Raw genomic sequence first — 19,704 nt, forward strand, 5'->3', positions numbered from 1 at the left:
CCCTCTTTTAACATCCGGTAGATCACCCAGACAGAAAATTAATAAGGAAACAGTAGATATGAATAACACTAGAAACTAAATATACCTGACAGACATATACAGAATATTCCATCCAACAGCACCAGAATACACATTCTTTGCAAGCACACATGGAATATTCTCCAGGATCGAATATATATTAGGCCACAAAGCAAGCCTTAACAAATTTAAGAAAACTGAAATTACATCTAGTATGTTTTCCAAACACAATGGTATGGAAGTGGAAATAAATTACAGGAGGAAAACTGAAATATTCAAAAGTAGTGGAAATCAAACTATACACTCCTGAGTTAAAGAAGAAATCAAAAGGGAATTCAAGAAAGTATTTTGAGACAAATGAAAATGAAAACACAAATACCAAAACTTATAGGATGCAGTAAAAACATTCCCAAGAGGGAAGCTTATAGTGATAAATGCGTACATTGAAGAAAAAGAAATATCTCAAATAAACAACCTTACTTTACACCTTAAGGATTTAGAAAAAGAATAATCTAAGCCCAAAGTTACCAGAAGGAAGGAAATAATAAAGATCACAGCAGAAGTAAATGAAATCAAGACTAGAAAGAAAACAGAAAAAAATCATTGAAACTAAGAGTTGTTTTTTTGAAAAAGATAAACAGAATTGATAAGCCTTTAGCTAGACTAACCAAGAATAAAGGAGAGTGGGCTCAAATAAACAAAACTATAAATGAGACATTACAACTGATACCACAGAAATACAAAGGATCATAAAAGACTGCTGTGAAAAAGTATACACCAACAAATTGGATAACCTAGAAGAAATGCGTAAGTGCCTAGAAACATACAACCCACCAAGACTGAATCATGAAGACAGAAAATCTGAGCAAACCAATTAAGGAGACTGAGATAGTAATAAAAAAATCCTGCCCCCTTAAAAAGACCCAGGACCAGATATCTTCACTGGCAAATTCTGCCAAACATTTAAAGAAGAATTAACGCTAGTCCTCAAACTCTTCCAAAAAAACTGAAGAGGAGGGGACAGTCTCAAACTAATTTTATGAGGCCAGCATTACCCTGATATAAAAGCCAGATAAAGATGCTACAAGGGAAGAAAACTACAAGCCAGGATCACTGAATAATGTAGATGCAAAAATTCTCAACAAAATATTAGCAAATCAAATTCAACAGCACATTGGAAGGATCACATACCATGATCAAGCAGGATTTATCCCTGGGATGCAAGGATGGGTCAACAGCTGCAAATCAGTAAATGAGATATACCAGATTAATAGAATGAAGGATAAAAATCATGACTCTCAATAGATGCAGAAAAAAATCACTTGCCAAAATTCAACACCCTTTCATGACAAAAGCTCTCAGACAAATTTGGAGGTATAGGAGAAACATACTTCAATGTAATAAAGGCCAAATATGACAGACCCACAGATAATGTCATAGTCAGTGGTGAAAAGCTGAAAGCTTTTCTGTCGGGATCAGAAACAAGACACTCTCTATACGCCTATTCAACATAATACTGGAAATCTTATCCAGAGCAATTAGGCAAGAAATGGAAATTAAAGGTATCCTATCAGAAAGGAAGAAGTAAAATTGTCTGTCAATGACATGGTCTTATATATAGAATACCCTAAAGACTTCACCAAAAAACTGTTAAAAGTAATCAATGAATTCAGTAAAGTTACAGTAATGTAACATATGAAAATCAGTTGCATTTCCATACAGTAAAAATGAAATATCTGAAAGAGAAAAAGAGAAAACAATCTCACTCACAATAGCATCAAAAGCAATAAAATAATCAGGAATAAATTTACCCAAGGAAGTGACAAATATTTATACTGTAAACTATAAGACATTGATGAAAGAAATTGAAGAAGGCACAAATAAGAGGAGAGATATCTCATGTTCATGGGTTGGAAAGATTAATATTTTAAAATGTCCATACTACCCAAGGCCATTCTATAGATTAAATGTAATTCCACATCAAACCCAGTATCAAAATTCCAATGGCATTTTTTACAGAAATAGAAAAAATAATCCTAAAATGTGTATGGAACCAAAAAAGATCCCAAAGAGCCAAATCAATTTTGAGAAAGAAGAACAAAGCTGAAGGCGTCACACTTCCTGATTTCAAATTATACTACAAAACTATAGTAATCAAAACAATATGTTACTGCAATAAAAACAGACACATAGACCAATGAAATAGAATAGAATAGAAGAGAAGAGAAGAGAAGAGAAGAGAAGAGAGCCCGAAAATAAGCTCATGCATATATGGTCAACTAACACTTGACAATGGAGCCAAGAATACTCAGTGGGGAAAAGTCTATTAAATAAATGATGTCGAGAGAAATGGATATTCACATACAAAAAAATGGACCCCATCTCACACCACTCACAAAAATTAACTTGAAATGAATTGACGACTTGAATGTAAAGATCTGAAACCATAGAACTCCTAGAAGGAAACAGAGAGAAAAAAAATTCCTTGACATTGGCCTTGGCAATGATATTTTGGATATGACACCAAAAGCACAGGCAACAAAGCAAAAATAAACAAGTGACATTACATCAAACTAAAAAGCTTATGCACAGCCACGGAAACAGCAGAATGAAGAAGCAATGGAATGGAGAAAATATTTGCAAACCATGTATCAGATAAGGGGTTAATATCCAAAATATATAGGGAACACATACAATTCAATAACCCTCCCTCAAAAAAAAAACCCTCCAAATTATCTGATTGAAAATGGCAGAGGACCTGAATAGACATTTTTCTAAGAAGACTTACAAATGGTCAAGTACATGAAAAGATGCTCAACATCACTGATCATCAGGGAAATGCAAATCAAACCCACAATGAGATATCACTTCACATCTGTTAGAATGGCTACTGCTGAAAAGGCAAAAGATAACAAGGATGGCAAGGATGTGGAGAAAAGAGAACCCTAGTGCACTGTTGGTGGGAATGTAAGTAGGTAAAGCCATTATGGAAAACAGAATGGAGGTTCCTCAGAAATTAGAAATAGAACTACCGAATAATCAAGCAATCCCACTTCTGGGTATATATCCAAAGGAAATGAAATCAGTATCTCGAAGAGATATCTGCACTCCTGTGGTCATTCCAGCATTATCAGCCATAGCCAACCTAATGATGGAAACAACCTAAGTGGCTATTAACAGACTAATGGATAAGGATGGTGTGCTATTGATGTGTATATAAATATATATATGTATGTGTGTGTGTATATATATATATATATATATATATATATATACACATACATAATGTAATATTAGCCATAAAAAACAAAGGAATTCTGTTATTTGTGACAATGTGGGTAGACCTTTAGGGCATTATCCTAAATGACATAAGTCATACAGAGAAAGACAAATACTGTATAATTTCACTTACATTAGAAGCTAAAAAAAACAGACAAATTCATAGAACAGAGAGTAGTATGGTGGTTTCCAGAGGTTGTTGGGGGAATTGTTTACAAACTTCCAGTTATAAGATGAGTAAGTTCTGGGGATCTAATATTCATCATGGTGACTATAGTTAATGATACTGTACTTTATAGTTGACAGTTACCAAGAGAGTAGATTTTAAATATTCTCACTACAAAAAGATTGTAATTGTGTGAGGTGATAAATGTGTTAACTAACCTTATTGTTTTAATTATTTCACAGTATATATGTGTGTCAAATATGTGATGACGTTATAAATGTCATGTCAATTATATACCAATAAAGCTGGAAAAAATCTTTTAAAAAGTTTAAAAAATTACATAGTACCACCTATAGTTTTGCCTAAAGGATGAAATCTGAGGTTGATCACGCCTCTGGATCCAGCAGCAAATTTGCAGGAAATATTGAGGATAGAGGAACAAGTTGAATTGCACCACAAGAATGCAATTGGCAAAATCCACACTGTGGGAAATTCTGCAGGTCAAGTGGCTCATGTTTTCTTCAATAGATAAATTAAAAGGGAAGGAATGGAGAGGGAACCTGTCAACTGAAAGAACCTTAAAGACATAATCAGATTTTTTTAAATGAGCAAGACCAAAGTATAGTATCAGAATAGATAACTTGAGTGATAAAAATATAAAGAAACATAAGGAAGTGAATACTATAAAATTCAGACAGTGGTTAGTTTTGGGGGGAGGAAGGGAGTTGTGACTGGGGTGTAATACAAGGAGGGATTTCTGGGGTGGGTGGCAAAGTTCTAAATCTTGACCTGGGTGGTGGTTAGTAGGCCATTTGAGTAATGATAGGCGTTGAATTTTGCATCTGTTTTATGTGGTTTTTCTGTATCTGTTTTACTTTATAATAAAAGGTTAAAATATTTTAAATAAAATAGTGCACACTACATCTTCTTTGATGATATTCATGTTGTTTACTAGACTACTGTAAATTCTGAGAAATTCTGCCATTAATAAACCTTGCTTTGTTTAAACCACACACACACTTGAAGCCAAATAAAAGAATGCTTAGGTTATACTGGAAGCCACTAGATAAAACATCTGATTGCTTCAACGAGGAGTTTTATTCTTAGAACTTCTGCTTATCCTAAGTTAAGTACCTTTCTAAAAATTTTGACATTGGTTATATAACAGTTCCCTGGAGGATTATTTCAGCCACCCATGGCCCCCCTTGGAGACCTTTGTCCAGCTGGAGCTAGTTCATTCTCCCTGCTATCAGAGGTCTTATCTTGATCCTTATTAAACATAAAAGGGGGTTAAATATCTCTCTACCTGCAATAAAATTTTGTTTGGTCATTTTAAGTTTTACATCACGAGGATGTAGTGAAGATGTAAAAGATATAGACTCTGGGGCCGTCTGTGTGGTACTATAGACGATGGTCAGGAAAGGCTGGTTGCTAAAATAGCCTGTTATATACCATGTGTGGAGAATACTGAAGGCATGCAGTACTCTTCGGTACCATCACTGTTAGTCGCTGTGAGATACAGAAATATTTTATTCGGTGAACTCCTCAGTTTCTGAACTTCAGGGGCTACGGTGCCTCAGCTTGGCACACCGCACGGCTCCTGGATACCTTTGTGGCCTTTTATGTTTGGTAATGCTGCCCAGCTCCTTTTCTACCTGTCCTTCTCCAGAGATTCCCTGTCATCATTCCTGTGATGGTTAATTTTATGTGTCGACTTGACTTGGCCAAGGGATGCCCAGAAAGCTGGTAAAACATCATTTCTGGGTGTGTCTGTGAGCGTTTCTGGAAGAGATTAGCATTTGAATCAGTACACTGAGTAGATCAACCTCACCAGTGCGGGTGGGCATCATCCAAACCACTGAGAGTCTGCACAGAACCAAATGGCAGAGGGAGGGTGAATTCACTCTCTTTGCTTGAGCTGGGACACCCGTCTCCTCCTGTCCTTGAGCGTCAGTGCTCCTGGTTATCAGGCCTTCAGACTTAGACTGGGATTCACATCATTGGTTCTCAGGCTTTCAGGTTTGGACTAGAATTATAGTACCACCTTTCCTGGGCCTCCAGCTTGCAGACTGTAGCTCATGGGACTCCTCAGCCTCCATAACTGTGGGAGCCAATTCATCATAATGAATCTCTCTGTATATATATGTTTGTATAAATCCTGTTGGTTCTGTTTCTTTGGAGAACCTTGACTAATATAATTCCCTCATCCCAGGAATGCAGGGAAGTAAAATTAGCAGTGAATCCTTGTTTCAGAGACTTGAGGATAGTCAATTTTAGTAAATACTCAGTAAATATTTATTCACTAGCAGCAAACAATTCACTTGTAAACAGGAAAAATGGTATCTAGTGATGTATAACTTGAACAATGCATATGCTTATGTTTTTCCTTGAATTTTTTTCTTTCCCTTAAAAAAATGTATGTATTTGGGCTTCCTTGGTGGTGCAGTGGTTGAGAGTCCACCTGCCGATGCAGGGGACACAGGTTCGAGCCCTGTTCCAGGAAGATCCCACATGCCGCAGTGCAACTCATCCTGTGCACCACAACTACTGAGCCTGTGCTCTAGAGCCCGCGAGCCACAACTACTGAGCTCACGTGCCACAACTACTGAAGCCTGCACGCCTAGAGCCCATGCTCTGCAACAAGAGAAGCCACCGCAATGAGAAGCCTGTGCACCACAATGAAGAGTAGCCCCCGCTCGCCTCAACTAGAGAAAGCCCGCGCGCAGCAATGAAGACCCAACACAGCCAAAAAAAAAAAAAAAAAAAAATCTATTCCTGGCTTCTGAAAAAAATAATAAAATAAAGTAATGTAAATCTATTACATACAAACTTGAAAAATATATTTGTATATTCTCACCGCTGCAATATAATCATGATTATGATTTTATATATTTCTTTCTAGTCTGTTTTGGTATGAATTATTTTCATAGTTTTGTAATAAAAACATGCATATAACTGTGATTTTCCCTTTTAAACTTAGCCTTAGGTAATTATGATATAATTATATACATATTTCCATATTGCATTGTTATCACAAGAGTAATTTTTTTACTGCATTAAACTTCATCATTTGGCTCTATCATATTTTTTAACTGTTAACCTACTTTTGGTTAGTATGTTTCCCATCACAGTTGAGCAAATATATTTTTTATAATGTATAACGTCATGCACATTTCTTTTTGGTTGTTGCTCTGAATTCTTAAAGTAGTATATTAACAGGTGTCAGGAATTTCAGTAAACTTCTATCTAATTTTTCTTTAGCTCTAATTTTTCTTTTAGTCATCGAATCTAGCAAATCTAGTGATTGTTAAAGTAGGAGGAATATATTAATTTGCCAGCTGTTGTTCTACCCACGATCTTAATGATATATGACTTAATAAAGCCATGTAAAACTTGAGTGAGGCAGTAATCTTGTTTACATCTAGGAATTGACCACAGAATAGCAGTTGTGGACAGTTTAGAAACTCATGGTAGAAAAATGAAGATTCTTTATTTGGAGCCCAGGAAAAGTAATGCAGCATTTTAGATGTGTGTAAGTATGTGCATCCTTGGGAGATGGTTCTTAGTTTTCATTATATGTTCAAAGAAATCCAATAACTAACCACTGGTGTGAGCCCAATGTTTGTTAGTTGAATGGAATGCCATTTTTGTGAGTTTCTTTATTTGTTGTTCCCTCTTTCCCTGCCTTCCCCTGTCTCTCTTTCCTTATTCATTATGTTCAGTACTCGAACTCAGAAAAAGGTTCTTTTTGGTGAGCAGTGATTTATCACATGAAAGTTTCTAATGACTTAAAAAATTTAAAAAAACTGAACACATGTGAAATCGTTAATCAAATACTGTGTCAATCTGTTTTGATTTGGGGAAGTTTTCCCATTTAAATCAGTAATTTAGTGTTACCTTCCTTTGTTAGAATTTTTAAAGAAAGCACGACCAGGATGCTGATCATTAAATAAATTTCTGCTATTCCTACAACTTACTATGTTTTGACAAGTCCATAATGAACTGAGTGTTGAAATCATTCATCAAATGCAGTTATCCTTTTGCTGCGTTATTTCAAAAGGTAGAGCTTTACTAACTCCATTAAAATTTGAGGCTTTCTAAGTTTTTGCACAACTAAAGCAAAGAGACATTCTGTTAAAATAACCTTAAATAAAATTCTTTTTAAATGTTAAAAACTCTACTTCTTTAAAACATAAAATCTTAGTCATTTTTTATTACCAGATGACAGGAACAACTTCTCTTTTCTAGTGTAACAGGGCTTCTGATATGCAATGACCACCTTGTTTTTGACAAAGGACTAACCAGTATCGTATTTTTTCTTAGGAATGGGCTGTTTCTGGGGAGCTGAAAGGAAATTCTGGACCCTGAAAGGAGTATATTCAACTCAAGTTGGTTATGCAGGAGGCTACACTCCCAATCCTACTTATGAGGAAGTCTGCTCAGGTAGGAAGAATTTGCTCTATCATATAAGGAACAAGGACGGACTTGTCCCTGCTGGCGGATGACAGGATCTTTAAAATGGAAATAATTTTTTTGTGTGTTTTCTCAGTCTTCTCTTGCCTGTTTCTATAAATATACTTGCTGGCCTTTCACTTCATATTTTTAGAAGATAATAGACTTCCTACGGAATGTGTCATTTAGCGTTTGTTGCAGAAAAATCACCCTGAAACTTAATCGCTAAAACAATCATTTGTTACCTTATGATTCTGTGGGTCAGCAATTTAGACTAAGCTCAGCCTGGTGGTTCTTCTGCTGGTTTCATCTGGGTTCATTCATGTGATTCCAGTCAACTGGTGGGTTGCCTGGGGGCTAGTTGGTCTTTGATGGCTTCGCCCATACATCTGGCAGTTGCTGCTGGCTGTCACTTCCTCTTGCCTGGGGTAATGGGGATGATGGAACGTATGTCTTCACACACTGGCCTGGGTGAATTCATGTGATGGCGGATGCAGAGATTAGGAGCAGTAAGAGAGGGCAAGCACCATTCTGCTAGTACTTTTCAAGTCTCTGAGTCACATTCACTATTGGTCCCATTGACCAAAGCAGGTCACATGGTCTAGCCCAGAATCTGTGTGGGAGGGACTTCCCAAAGGCAGGTGTACAGGGAGATGTGAAGAAATTGGGACCATCACCACATCACTCTATCACCTGGGACAAATATGTCATATACCAGACTTGTTTTCTTGAGGGAAAGACACTAAAAATCAGGCTATAATGAAGGGATTGTCAAACTGTGGCTTGCAGGCTAAATCCTGCCTGCTGCCTGTTTATATAAAGTTTTTTTTTTTTAAACACAGACATGACTATTTATTTATGTTATCTGTGAATGTTTTCATGCCACAGTTGCAGTTGAGTGGATGCATCTGAGACAGTATGGCCTGTGAAACCTAAAATGTTTATGATCTGGCCCTTTACAGAAAAATATTTGCTGACCGGGATAGGCAGTTGGCTCCATGGCAAATTCTAGCTCAATTACCAGATAACCTTTCTGGAATTCGTTTTGTTTTGTTATTTCTGGCCTTCAAGGATTTCCTTTTATCTTTCTGCCAGCTCTCGTTGCATTTAAAACACATTATTTTTCTCTTAAAAATTTTTTTTCATTTTAAATATAAAAATGGTATATATTTAAGGTGTACAACATGATACTTTGATATACATAGTGAAACAATTACTAATAGTTAAGCTAATTAACATACCAATCTCCTCATGTACTTTTTTTGTGTGGTGAGAGCACCTTTGATCTACTCTCTTAGCAAATTCCAAGTATACAATACAGTATTACTAAGTACAGTCACCATGCTGTGTACCTTGTATCTCTACAGCTAATTCATCTTACATAAATAAACGTTTGTACCCTTTGACCAACATCTCCCCATTTCCCTGGTAACCACCATTCTACTCTCTGCTTCTGTGAGTTCGATTTTTTTAGACTCCACTTATAAGTGAGACGGTGCAGTATTCTTTTTCTGTTGTCTAGTTTATTTCACTTAGCATAGTGTCCTACAGGCTCACTCATGTTGTTGCAAATGGCAGAATTTCCTTCATTTTTTTAGGCTGAATAGTGTTCCGTGTGTATGTGCCACATCTTCTTTATCCCTTCATTGATGGACATTTAAGTTGTTTCATACCTTGGCTATTGTGAATTATGCTGCAGTGCACTTGGGAGCACAGATGTCTCTTTAAGATACGGATTTCACTTCCTTTGTGTGTATACCCAGAAGAGAGGTTGCTGGATCGTATGATAGTTCTGTTTTGAATTTCTTGAGGCACATCCATACTGTAAAATACATTTTTTAAAAGAATATTTTATTTACTATCTTAAGAGTTCTTAATAGGGAGAGTTTATCTAATATACAGCCCACACCACATTGACAGAAATGGGATTTTAAAAAAATATGTAAATAGTCTTATCGTTTAAAAATAAAGGTTTGCATTGGCGTTATTTGTGGAGGGCCCTCTCAGCTCTTTGAGGGCACTGCGAATGTAGGTGGCGGGGGGGAATTGGAGTTTGGGAGTTTGTTCAATAATGAGCGTGTCGATTTGTTTGCTACAGTATGAATTCTGATTTTTAAATGAAATTTGAACTGTGCAACAATGAAAATATCATGAAAATATACATATTCTTCTTTCTCTTGCTTCTGGAGAAGAATTGAAATAATTCTGATCGGTGTTGAGAATGTGGAATATCGAACAAAATACGTTAATGGTTAATCCATTTTTTTCCTCTCCTTCTGTTTCAAAATTAAACAAATGCTTATGCAGAACTATAAATAGAGAGATTCAGATGAACCCTGGAGATTGCCCAGGTGTATCCTCTTAAATCTTAGGAATGGAAATGAATAGATTCCTTCCTGTAATTGCAGACATGACTTAATAGCCTAAGACAAAAAGTTGCTAAGAAAACCTCCAGATATCTACTGCTTATACTGTTACTGTCTACCAGCAAAATGTTAATCATCAATTAGAATATCGTGGTTGCTGGTTTGCTCAGACTCTCTTCAATTCAGTTCTTCACCCTAACAAGAACAACATGATAATTGCCCTTTGTTGAACTCCTACTATGTGCCAGACACTGTAACAAGCACTTTTTGCATCTTTGCTTTTTTCCATCTAATCTTTCAGACAGCCCCATGAAGGGCCTCAGTTTCTGCTTTTTTACAGAGGGAGTGTTGAGGCTCAGAGAGAATAAGTAACTTACCTGAGGTCATATCTCCCGATCTCATTAGCTCTCAGCTCAAAACTTATGCCACTGACTGTGGTGTAAGTCACCCAGCTGTCATCACGGCCCAGCCATTCTCCATCCACCTATTTATGCTTCCCTCCTCCACATATTCTCTTTCATGTATACTTTTGAATCTATCGGTATGCTTTTTAATGATTACTGTAAGGAAAATACCAAGCAGTTTTTTTGGGTCTTTCTGATGTTTAAAAGGAAAAAGGAAAAAACCCTTTTAAGATACAGTTCATGCAGACATCTGGTGCGTTAGAGGCCTGTAGCAACAGTGAAGTACAGAAACCACGGAGGTTGGTAAAGAACTCTCTATTTGATGTGAGCACTACCTGCTAAGTTAGCGGTGGCATCCGGAAGCATGGTTGTCATGGAAACTTGTTCCTGATTGGAAAAAGATAGTTATAGGGTCTTATCCAGACTCAGAAGGAGAGATGATTTCTTTCCCCAGGCTTTTTTTTTTGTTCTGATCATGAAAGGGAAAAACAAAAAGGCAGACAGAAGCTGTGATAGAAAGGGCTCTCTAGCACAGAAGTGGTGGAGCCTTCAGATCCCTGGGAATAGCAGGGAAGGAGAACAAACAAGGTCCCCAGCTAATTAAAGATTTTTGACCAAGGAGAGGGATGGGGGAGACAGAAAGCAGGTTATACTGGTTAGGCCTCCCTACTGGGGCCTCAGGTGCTCAAAGCCTTGTTGAACAAGTCAGCCCTGGAGGGGTCTGCCTTGCAAGAAAGAAAAACCCAGGCTCTGCTAAGATGTATAATCGTTGCTGAGGTTTCATGTGAGAGAAATACTAGTCTGTGCTCCAGTATTTGCATTAATTTCCAAATTGCTTACTCTTGTGTTTGCAATTAAGCTTGTAAAACTTTGGTCACAACCAGGAGTCTTTTGTAAAGGTTTTCCTTTCTTCCTTCCTTCTTGCCTTCCTTCAAGAAAAGAAGCCCAAGGACCTGGATTGTGTGGCAACTGTCTTCTCTCACAGAGCAGGACGCCTGAGCCTGAGGTGCCATTGGGTTTTTTGGGGGCAGGTGCCAGAATTATAGGGCTAGCACTCAGGAAGGGGTTCTCAAAACCCACTGGGCTAGCTTTACCACTCCCTTCTACCCTGACCGATCATCTGGGAGATGCTTCTAGAGTCAGAGCTTGTGTCAGAGCTTCCACAAGTATTGTCTTGGCGAACAGATTGGTGATCACAAGCCATGGAACCAGAGCCATTGGCTGAAGTTGGTCATGCCTGCTTGCTAGCGGGTATGCATGTGAATGTGAAAGCAGGTGTGTGTCCAGACAGGCTGCATATCAATGTCTGAATGGTGTTTCTGTGTGGCTCCAGATGGGCCAGCGATTGGAGTTGTGCTTCGGCACGTGGAAAAGACATATGACTTCTAGTAACAGCCAGGAGAGGAGGTGGACCCCACGGTGACATTTATTAACGGCTCACCAAGGGGTCTGTTACATGCTGGGTGATCTGTGTGAGTCTAGAGCCTAACACATGTAGAAGATCCATGGGGAAAACAGTTCCTGAAGCATTTGCAAAGTTGCCTTTTGGGAATGAAGTATAAAATAAGCCTGTAATGCATCAGAGCCAAGACAGGCAATCACTTAGAAGAGAGCTTGGCTTTTGGGTCTTTGGGACCTCAGAGTAACCTGACGGAATGCCCTGATGTATGTAAAAGGAAAAGAAGAGAACCTTAGCAGGGAGGCTGGTCAGCCAGGTCTGCCAGGCCGGCCTGGGAAAGGGGAGGTCCTGCTGGCACCCCCCCCCGGGTTGCTCTGTAAGGTTTGGCTGCTGGACAGACTCCCAGAGCCTGACACCATGACACTTTTAGGTTCTATCACTAACTCGTCTTGTTCTGATACACACTCTGTAGAAACTTCTCATCTTTTGTCCTCCCGTGGAGATTATTTACAGGAAGAGAATGCAAGGAGACCAGGTCAGCCAGACAGTTCTACTTCTCATTTCAAATTCAATGAAATGCTATTCTGAGAAGTATATCTCAGTCTATTGTGAGTTTAGTCTACACAGGTCATTCTCTCCATATTCAATAAACCGTGGGTTACATTCAGTGTAGAAATGGAATTTGGCCTTCAGAGCTGAGAGTCAGAAGCCTGACTGCCATGATTTTCCAAAGTCTGTGATTGCCTCCTTGCGTTTCCCTAGAGACTCCGTCCCTCACATGTCCATCATTTCATTTAAACCTGTTTTAAAAGTGACCACCCTCCTATAATAGGCACTTAAACTTCCTTTCCTCAGATTCATCAATTAGTGCTGGAGCTCACAGCCTGAGAAACTTGCATCTCTCAGGTATTTTAGGCCTGAATTCTGAGTCCTCTGAGAGCTGCCCATCACCAGCTCCTGCACCAAGAACCCAGTCTCAGCTTGGACACAGGGTAGCATTGCTCACAGCCACTGTTTGGCTACTGTTTCTTGTTGTGTCTCAGATCTGTCTCTAAGACATGTGCTGAGAAGTAATTTAAGTCTTAGTGGCCATCATTCTGTTCCTGAAATGATTTCTAAGGATTCATTCATTCACAAGGTATTCCTTAACAGCTCAGTGTATGCCTGGCACTGGAGAACCCATAAAAACCTAGAAGGGAACAGCCAGGAAGAGCCTAAATTTCGTGTAGGCTTTCTTGATGAATTAAATTCACCATTGATTGGGAATGTACTGCATACAAGACATTGTACTAAGTACTTCATATCATTGTATGTGATACCAAGTTGAAAAATGCTAGTACCTGTCTTCCAGAATTCTTTCTCTGTAGTTAAATGAAAGCTTGATCTTTCACATTTAAAGAGTTGTGCTGACCCTGGCTTTAGACACACACACACACACACACACACATACACACACACACACACTCTCACACAAACTACACGTTTGTTATGCAAACCAACTGATTAAATGGCATGCTGTTGCTTTCCTACGTTGATTTTAGAAGTAATTGAGCTATTCAGTTTCTTGAATACCCTGATAGAGAATTATTCTTACATTTTATAATAACGACTACACAGATGAAAATATGAAAAGACATTCTGCAATGGATAAGCATTCTGGGTTAATTTCAGTGCATTAGCCTAATACACAAATAACCCCATTTCTGGCAAGAAAACCCAGGATGTTCATTCACTGGGTAATATCTTTTCGTATTTTGCTTACAGATGTTCAGAACAATTCCATGTTTATCAGTCTATTCAAAAGCTTTTAGAAATCTGCACAGCCAAGTGGCACCAAAACCAGAAGCATGAAAGGGACTGTACAACTTTCTCTCATAAGAGAGATTTATGCAGTCACCATAGAAAAGCTGAGGCCCAGACGCTTTTCTTTATCAACAGAATACTCTGGTGGATTCATGCAACGTGTTTGGTAGAAGTCCCGAGCTGGAGCCAGGGCTTGGGAGGAGCAGAGTGGGAGGCTCCTGTCACCTTCTGGTGGTGTCCATGCCAAGGCTGTACCACTCTTTGGACTCAGTTGCCTCTCTTGTAAAATGGGGACAGCGCTGCTTTATGAAGCCCATAGGGTTGTGGTAAGGTTCTTATTTGAAAATAAAATTATTTCATATTGGGAGTAGGAAATCCAGGACATAAGCTTTCTATCACTCTAGCTCTTGGGTATATTAAAGATAAAATGATGGGTCAGGAAGCGTCGCTTGGCAGGGGCCTGGCTGGGCTCAGCCCACAGAACGTGCACGCAGCGCAACAAGCCGAAGCCGTTTTCTTCCTTTTCTCTTCTGTGTTCTCAATAGGTCATATCCACCACCCTCTCCAAATGCAAATCCTTATTTCCTCGATGCTTCAGAGCTCTAACAAAGCATTGAATAATTTCCCCACTAATATAAAAAAACTCAATATACTTTTTTAGTTTGACAATTTCTGAAGTGTTTGGGTGGATGTGCATGTCTATGTATCTTGCATGAGATTAATGACCCCATTCTTTTTCAAAGTAGTGATGAGTTCTGTTATTAGCAGATTTTACCAAGCAATGTAAAACTCTTTCTAAATTCCTTGCAGACTACATTAAATCTCTCTTTAGTGCATAGTAAGTCCTATTGTACTCTTTTCAATGTCAGTCAAGGTAAATTACTAAGTTATTGACATATCACTGAAGATGCCAGAATTCTGGTGTTCAGTTCTTGCTATAAGCAATTTGATCACTTTTTGCTCCTCTTATATTAGACATAAAATTAACCTTGAACTTGTAGCAGGCAGGGTGAAAATGCTTACCTCTCTCAAACCACCAGGCAGAAAGCAAGCTCCAAGGTCAGGGGTCCTGTGACTCCTAGTTATAACCTGGGTTCTAGGACCAAATACAACTTCTCCACGCATCATGCCCTTTTAAGTGAGGATGGCGATCAAGAATTCAGAGTGGGGCTTCCCTGGTGGCGCAGTGGTTGAGAGTCCGCCTGCCAATGCAGGGGACGTGGGTTCGTGCCCCGGGCCGGGAAGACCCCACATGCCGCGGAGCGGCTGGGCCCGTGAGCCATGGCCGCTGAGCCTGTGCGTCCGGAGCCTGTGCTCCGCAGCGGGAGAGGTCACAACAGTGAGAGGCCTGCGTGCCGCAAAAAATAAAAAAAAAAAAGAATTCAGAGTGGAGGTGGCTGTTGAGTTTGAATTAAGATTTTGAGAGATCAATTATCATTTCAGTTAGGCTGGATTTTTTTTTTTAAATTGAGTACTGGGGTTTTTAATTTTTTAAAATATTTTTTAAATTTATTTTTTTTTACGGTACGTGGGCCTGTCACTCTTGTGGCCTCTCCGGTTGCGGAGCACAGGCTCCAGACACACAGGCTCAGCGGCCATGGCTTACGGGCCCAGCCGCTCCGCAGCATGTGGCATCTTCCCGGACTGGGGTATGAACCCGTGTCCCCTGCATCAGCAGGCGGACTCTCAACCACTGCGCCATCGGGGAAGCCCTGGGGTTTTTAAATAGTTCTTGTGTCTGCTGGATGCTCTCAGTGCTGTGTGCTATAGCCGGGAGCCGAGCTGAGGGTGTGACAGCAGAGCGTGCTGGAGCCTCTCATGTTAACCAGTGTGCTGGCATCTCTCGTTTCTCCTGACCTTGGAGCCAGAAAGGAAATCATTCGACCAGCAGGTGTTGTTGCCTTGCCCTCTTTCAGAGCTTCTGCAGGTCTGGTTTCCAGCCTGGGCTGTGGGCCGTGGGGCCTGCAGAGTTGGGAACAGTCTGCAAATCGATTTGTCCACCAGGCAGGTGCTGAAGGTCTGAGTAACCATCTCTCTCACAGCTACTTCGGATTTTCAGTCTGCAAGGGAGATGACGTTGTGAAAATGAAAGACACATTCATGCAGTCTTACTGAGCTCAGAGCAGCTTTTGGTCTTCACCAGTATGCCCTTCATGCCTGGATTCTAGAACCCCGGAGCACCTGTACTTGTGCAGAGGCTTGACAAAATCACGTGATCTCTCGTGCTCACACAGCCGTGGAACCACCGTGCTAATGGGCTGTCCAAAGTTCCCAAAGCTGAAACAAAATAGACATGCGCGCCCTTTGCTAGAGATGTTTTGAGTTTGCTACAATAATTCAATACAGCATTAGACATCACAGAGGAGGAAGAAGATATTTCTATAGCTTCAAAGGGCTGACAGCTGGCAAACACCAAAACATGAGGCAGCACAAGACCTCCCTCCTCAGGTGGTGAAGGAAGCATTCATGCCTTTCCTTCCCTGTCGGGTTTAGCAGCCAAAGACTCCAGTATGTCAGTGTCTGTTGTTTGTCGTTTAAGAGGAGAGGTGGCAAATGAATTTTGATTCTTTGTGGAGTCTCTGAAGATATTGCATGTTCAGTATATTCTTCATATGTCCTTGATGTTTTCGTTTTCTCTGGGTTGTTTAGTTGTTCTGTCACCTCTCTCCTTGAGCAGCTTAATTCGCTGCTGGGAACAGGTGTAGTGGTCAAAGATCAACAGACTGACAGACTCTAAGTAGTTAAATGTGTCAATATTTCAGCATATCTGATGGTAAAATTTGAATAGTCCAATTAAATGAAAAGGAACAATAATAAAAACATTCCTTATACTCATCCAGTGCTAGAAATAAGTTGTTCTTTCATTGTTTCAGGATTATATTCTCAAGGATTTAGGAGTGATGTGAAGAGGAATTTGCTATAGCAAGCAGTTCTTAAAACATAATTGCAAAAGCAATTGATGAATGTGCCTACACTGATATTTTCAAATCACATATAATGGAGCCATAATGTAATATGAGAAAAAAACCTTATAGGGGGTTGAGCTTCTCTAGGAATTTTATGTGATACTTTGGGTCTTAATTACTTCATAATGACTGGCAATTTTTAAAGCCTGAGAATTAGTTTTATTTATTTCTTTTTCCTTTCCTCCTTTCTTTTTTTCTTTCCTCCTTTCTTTCTTTCTTTCTTTCTTTCTTTCTTTCTTTCTTTCTTTCTTTCTTTCTTTCTTTCTTTCCTTTTCTTTCTTTCTTTTTCTTTCTTTCTTTCTTTCTTTCTTGTCTAAGTTACATTAAAAATAAATATCTGGGTCAATTGTTGTCCCATCTGCCAAGTTAAAACTGCAAGGGACTCGTATGAAAACACAGTCGCCCATCATGTGAGCGAATCACCCAGTAGGAACGGAGCAGCTTCCGAAGAGGTCACTGCTGTGTGCCAGGCCTGCCTCAGATTTGCTGGGGCCTCATCAGCATGCGAATCAGTCACAGGCCACTGAGTCCTCTCAGCTGTGGGCCAGGCTTTGCTTAATAAATCCTGGGCTCTAATGCATGGAATTGCAGGGTCTGTTGGGGACGCCGAGGGAAAGAGCTGACCTCAGCCTCTTCAGGCTTTGCACATGGGAGCCAGTGCCCTGTCTCTGGGGCAGAAGCTTCCTGAGGAGGATGCTTACCCACAAGAGAGTCGGGCCCTCTTACTTGTAGCTGTCTCCTTCCTCTTCTTCTTGTCATATTCTCTCTCCACTTCTCCTTCCCTTCCCTGTGTTTCTTCTTCTTTCCCGTGGTTAAGGATACATTGCTTTTCTACTCCACTACCATTATAATTACAATAGTCCTAGAAAGTCATAAGAACTGGTGACTTACATGTTGCCCATCTTAGGTTTAGAACAGTTTATAACACAAAACTCTCAACAAATATTATTATAATAGTAGCTTATATTAATTGCTGGTTTATAAAATCTACAAAACATTTCCAGAGGCTGAGCTTTGTCACAGGCCTGTGAAATAGGGCAGCATCGTCGCCTCCACTTACAAGGGTACAAAGCCCTCTGGAGCAGAAAGTTACTCGGAGTGTCACCCACTAGTTAGAGGTCCCAGCCGTCTCGTCTGATGGCATTTCTTTTGAAGAAAACAGAGTTTGTATTTCAGACTGTGTCCTTCTAAGCTTTTTCTTAATGCATTTCCAATAAATGCATTTTCACATGCCTTTCTTGAGCATTTTAGGATACTTCAAAAGATATTAAATTAAGCAATGAAGTTCTTGTAGGAATAAACTAGATTTTAGAAAATGGTTTATTAAAAAATGTCTGGTGGTCCAAAACTATTTAGATGAACTTGATCTATAGAAACATGGATTTCTTTTTCTTTTCGTTGGATGTATCTTAGAGGTCATCTGTTTCAGTAAGTCTTGAAACTTTTGGTAAGCATTAGAATGTCTTCATCAGATAAAGATTTTGCACAGAAGTCTATTATTAAAACACAGTGTCCAAGGTACTCTGATTAGTGGAGGGGGCTCCCCCTACACTGTCCTCGTTCTTCAGGCCAAGGAGGTGCTTCCTTGGGGCTAAGTCTAGAAAGCAGTTGAGGACCAGGGACGACTTCACCCTGGGCTGAAACATACATTGAAAAGGAGAAGACCACCCAACCACATTACGCACTAAAGGAGAAGACCTCCCGACCGCATCACACGCTTAAGGAGAAGACCTCCCCGGCTACTTCATACACTAAAGGAGAAGACCTCCCGACCACACTACGCACCAAAGGAGAAGCCCTCCCGACCACATCACACACTTAAGGAGAAGACCTCCCGACCACACTACGCACCAAAGGAGAAGCCCTCCCGACCGCATCACACGCTTAAGGAGAAGACCTCCCCGGCTACTTCATACACTAAAGGAGAAGACCTCCCGACCACGTCATACGCTAAAGGAGAGCTCCCCTCTCTGACCACATTCCACACTTGTGCCTGCTTTAAGGCTGCATACTGGAAGTTACAAAGTCCCCAGGATTGTCAGGCAGACCATCCAGAGGTAAAGTGCTGGAAGGCATGAGAATGGCGCCTTTTATTCTCTACCTTCTCAGAGATATACCCAGGCGCCAAGATGTACCCAGGAGCCCTAAGCATAAGCGTTTTTGTGTGAGTTCTGAGTCTCCCATCAGAGGCCCAGAGCCTCCAGTTCCTCCCAATCACTTGTCTCTATCCATTTTGTTTCAGTTCTGGTGCCTTGAGCATATTTATTTTAAAGCCCTCCCTCCCCTCCTCCTTTCTGGAGGTAAGGAACTGTTGGCTACTGTCATACCCAGGCCCTGTCCCTGAACCTGCCTTGCTGCTGAAGGGGGGGTTGACAAAAAGTCATAGGTGCCTGAACTTGCGTATCTTTGTGCAGAAGAAAAAAAACCTGTCACCTTAAAAAATCTGTTTAAGGCTTGTTGAGTTGTATTTGGTAGTTTGAAAATGCTCCAGGGAAAACCATCTGTCCACCTTGGAGAGTCGGGTTATATAATGGCTAAGCCACATACTGGGGGTGCAGGTGGGGTCGGCATGGGAAGAAGCTATCTGTTTTGGGCTCTTCAATAACATTTTTTAATTAATAAACTTTATTTTTTAGAGGAGTTTTAGGTTCACAGCAAAATTAAGAGGAAGGTACAGAGATTGCCCATATACCCTCTGCCCCCGTCCCGTGGTCTCCCCTACTATTACCATCTCCACCAGATGGTACATTTGTTACAGTTGATGACCCTACCTTGACACATCACTATCACCCAGACTCCATAGTTTGCATTACGGTTCACTCTTGGTGGTGTTCATTCTGTGAGTTTGGAC

At 40.0% G+C, this 19,704-nt stretch overlaps 1 protein-coding gene across 8 annotated transcripts in view; it reads left to right on the top strand.

The window, feature by feature from the left end:
* Positions 1-19,704, top strand: part of MSRA (methionine sulfoxide reductase A) — a 371,087-nt gene that overhangs the window by 170,652 nt on the left and 180,731 nt on the right. For all 8 annotated transcript variants that reach the window (XR_009564424.2, XR_009564425.2, XR_009564422.2 and 5 more), the window contains exon 3: positions 7,787-7,906. Coding sequence is in view for 2 of the 8 variants with exons in the window: in XM_060301320.2 (XP_060157303.1) it covers positions 7,787-7,906 (120 nt within the window). In the remaining 6 variants the exon portion in view is untranslated. The remainder of the gene's footprint in view (positions 1-7,786; positions 7,907-19,704) is intronic.

This window comes from Globicephala melas, chromosome 6, assembly GCF_963455315.2.
Source record: "Globicephala melas chromosome 6, mGloMel1.2, whole genome shotgun sequence".
Classification (NCBI taxonomy): domain Eukaryota; kingdom Metazoa; phylum Chordata; class Mammalia; order Artiodactyla; family Delphinidae; genus Globicephala; species Globicephala melas.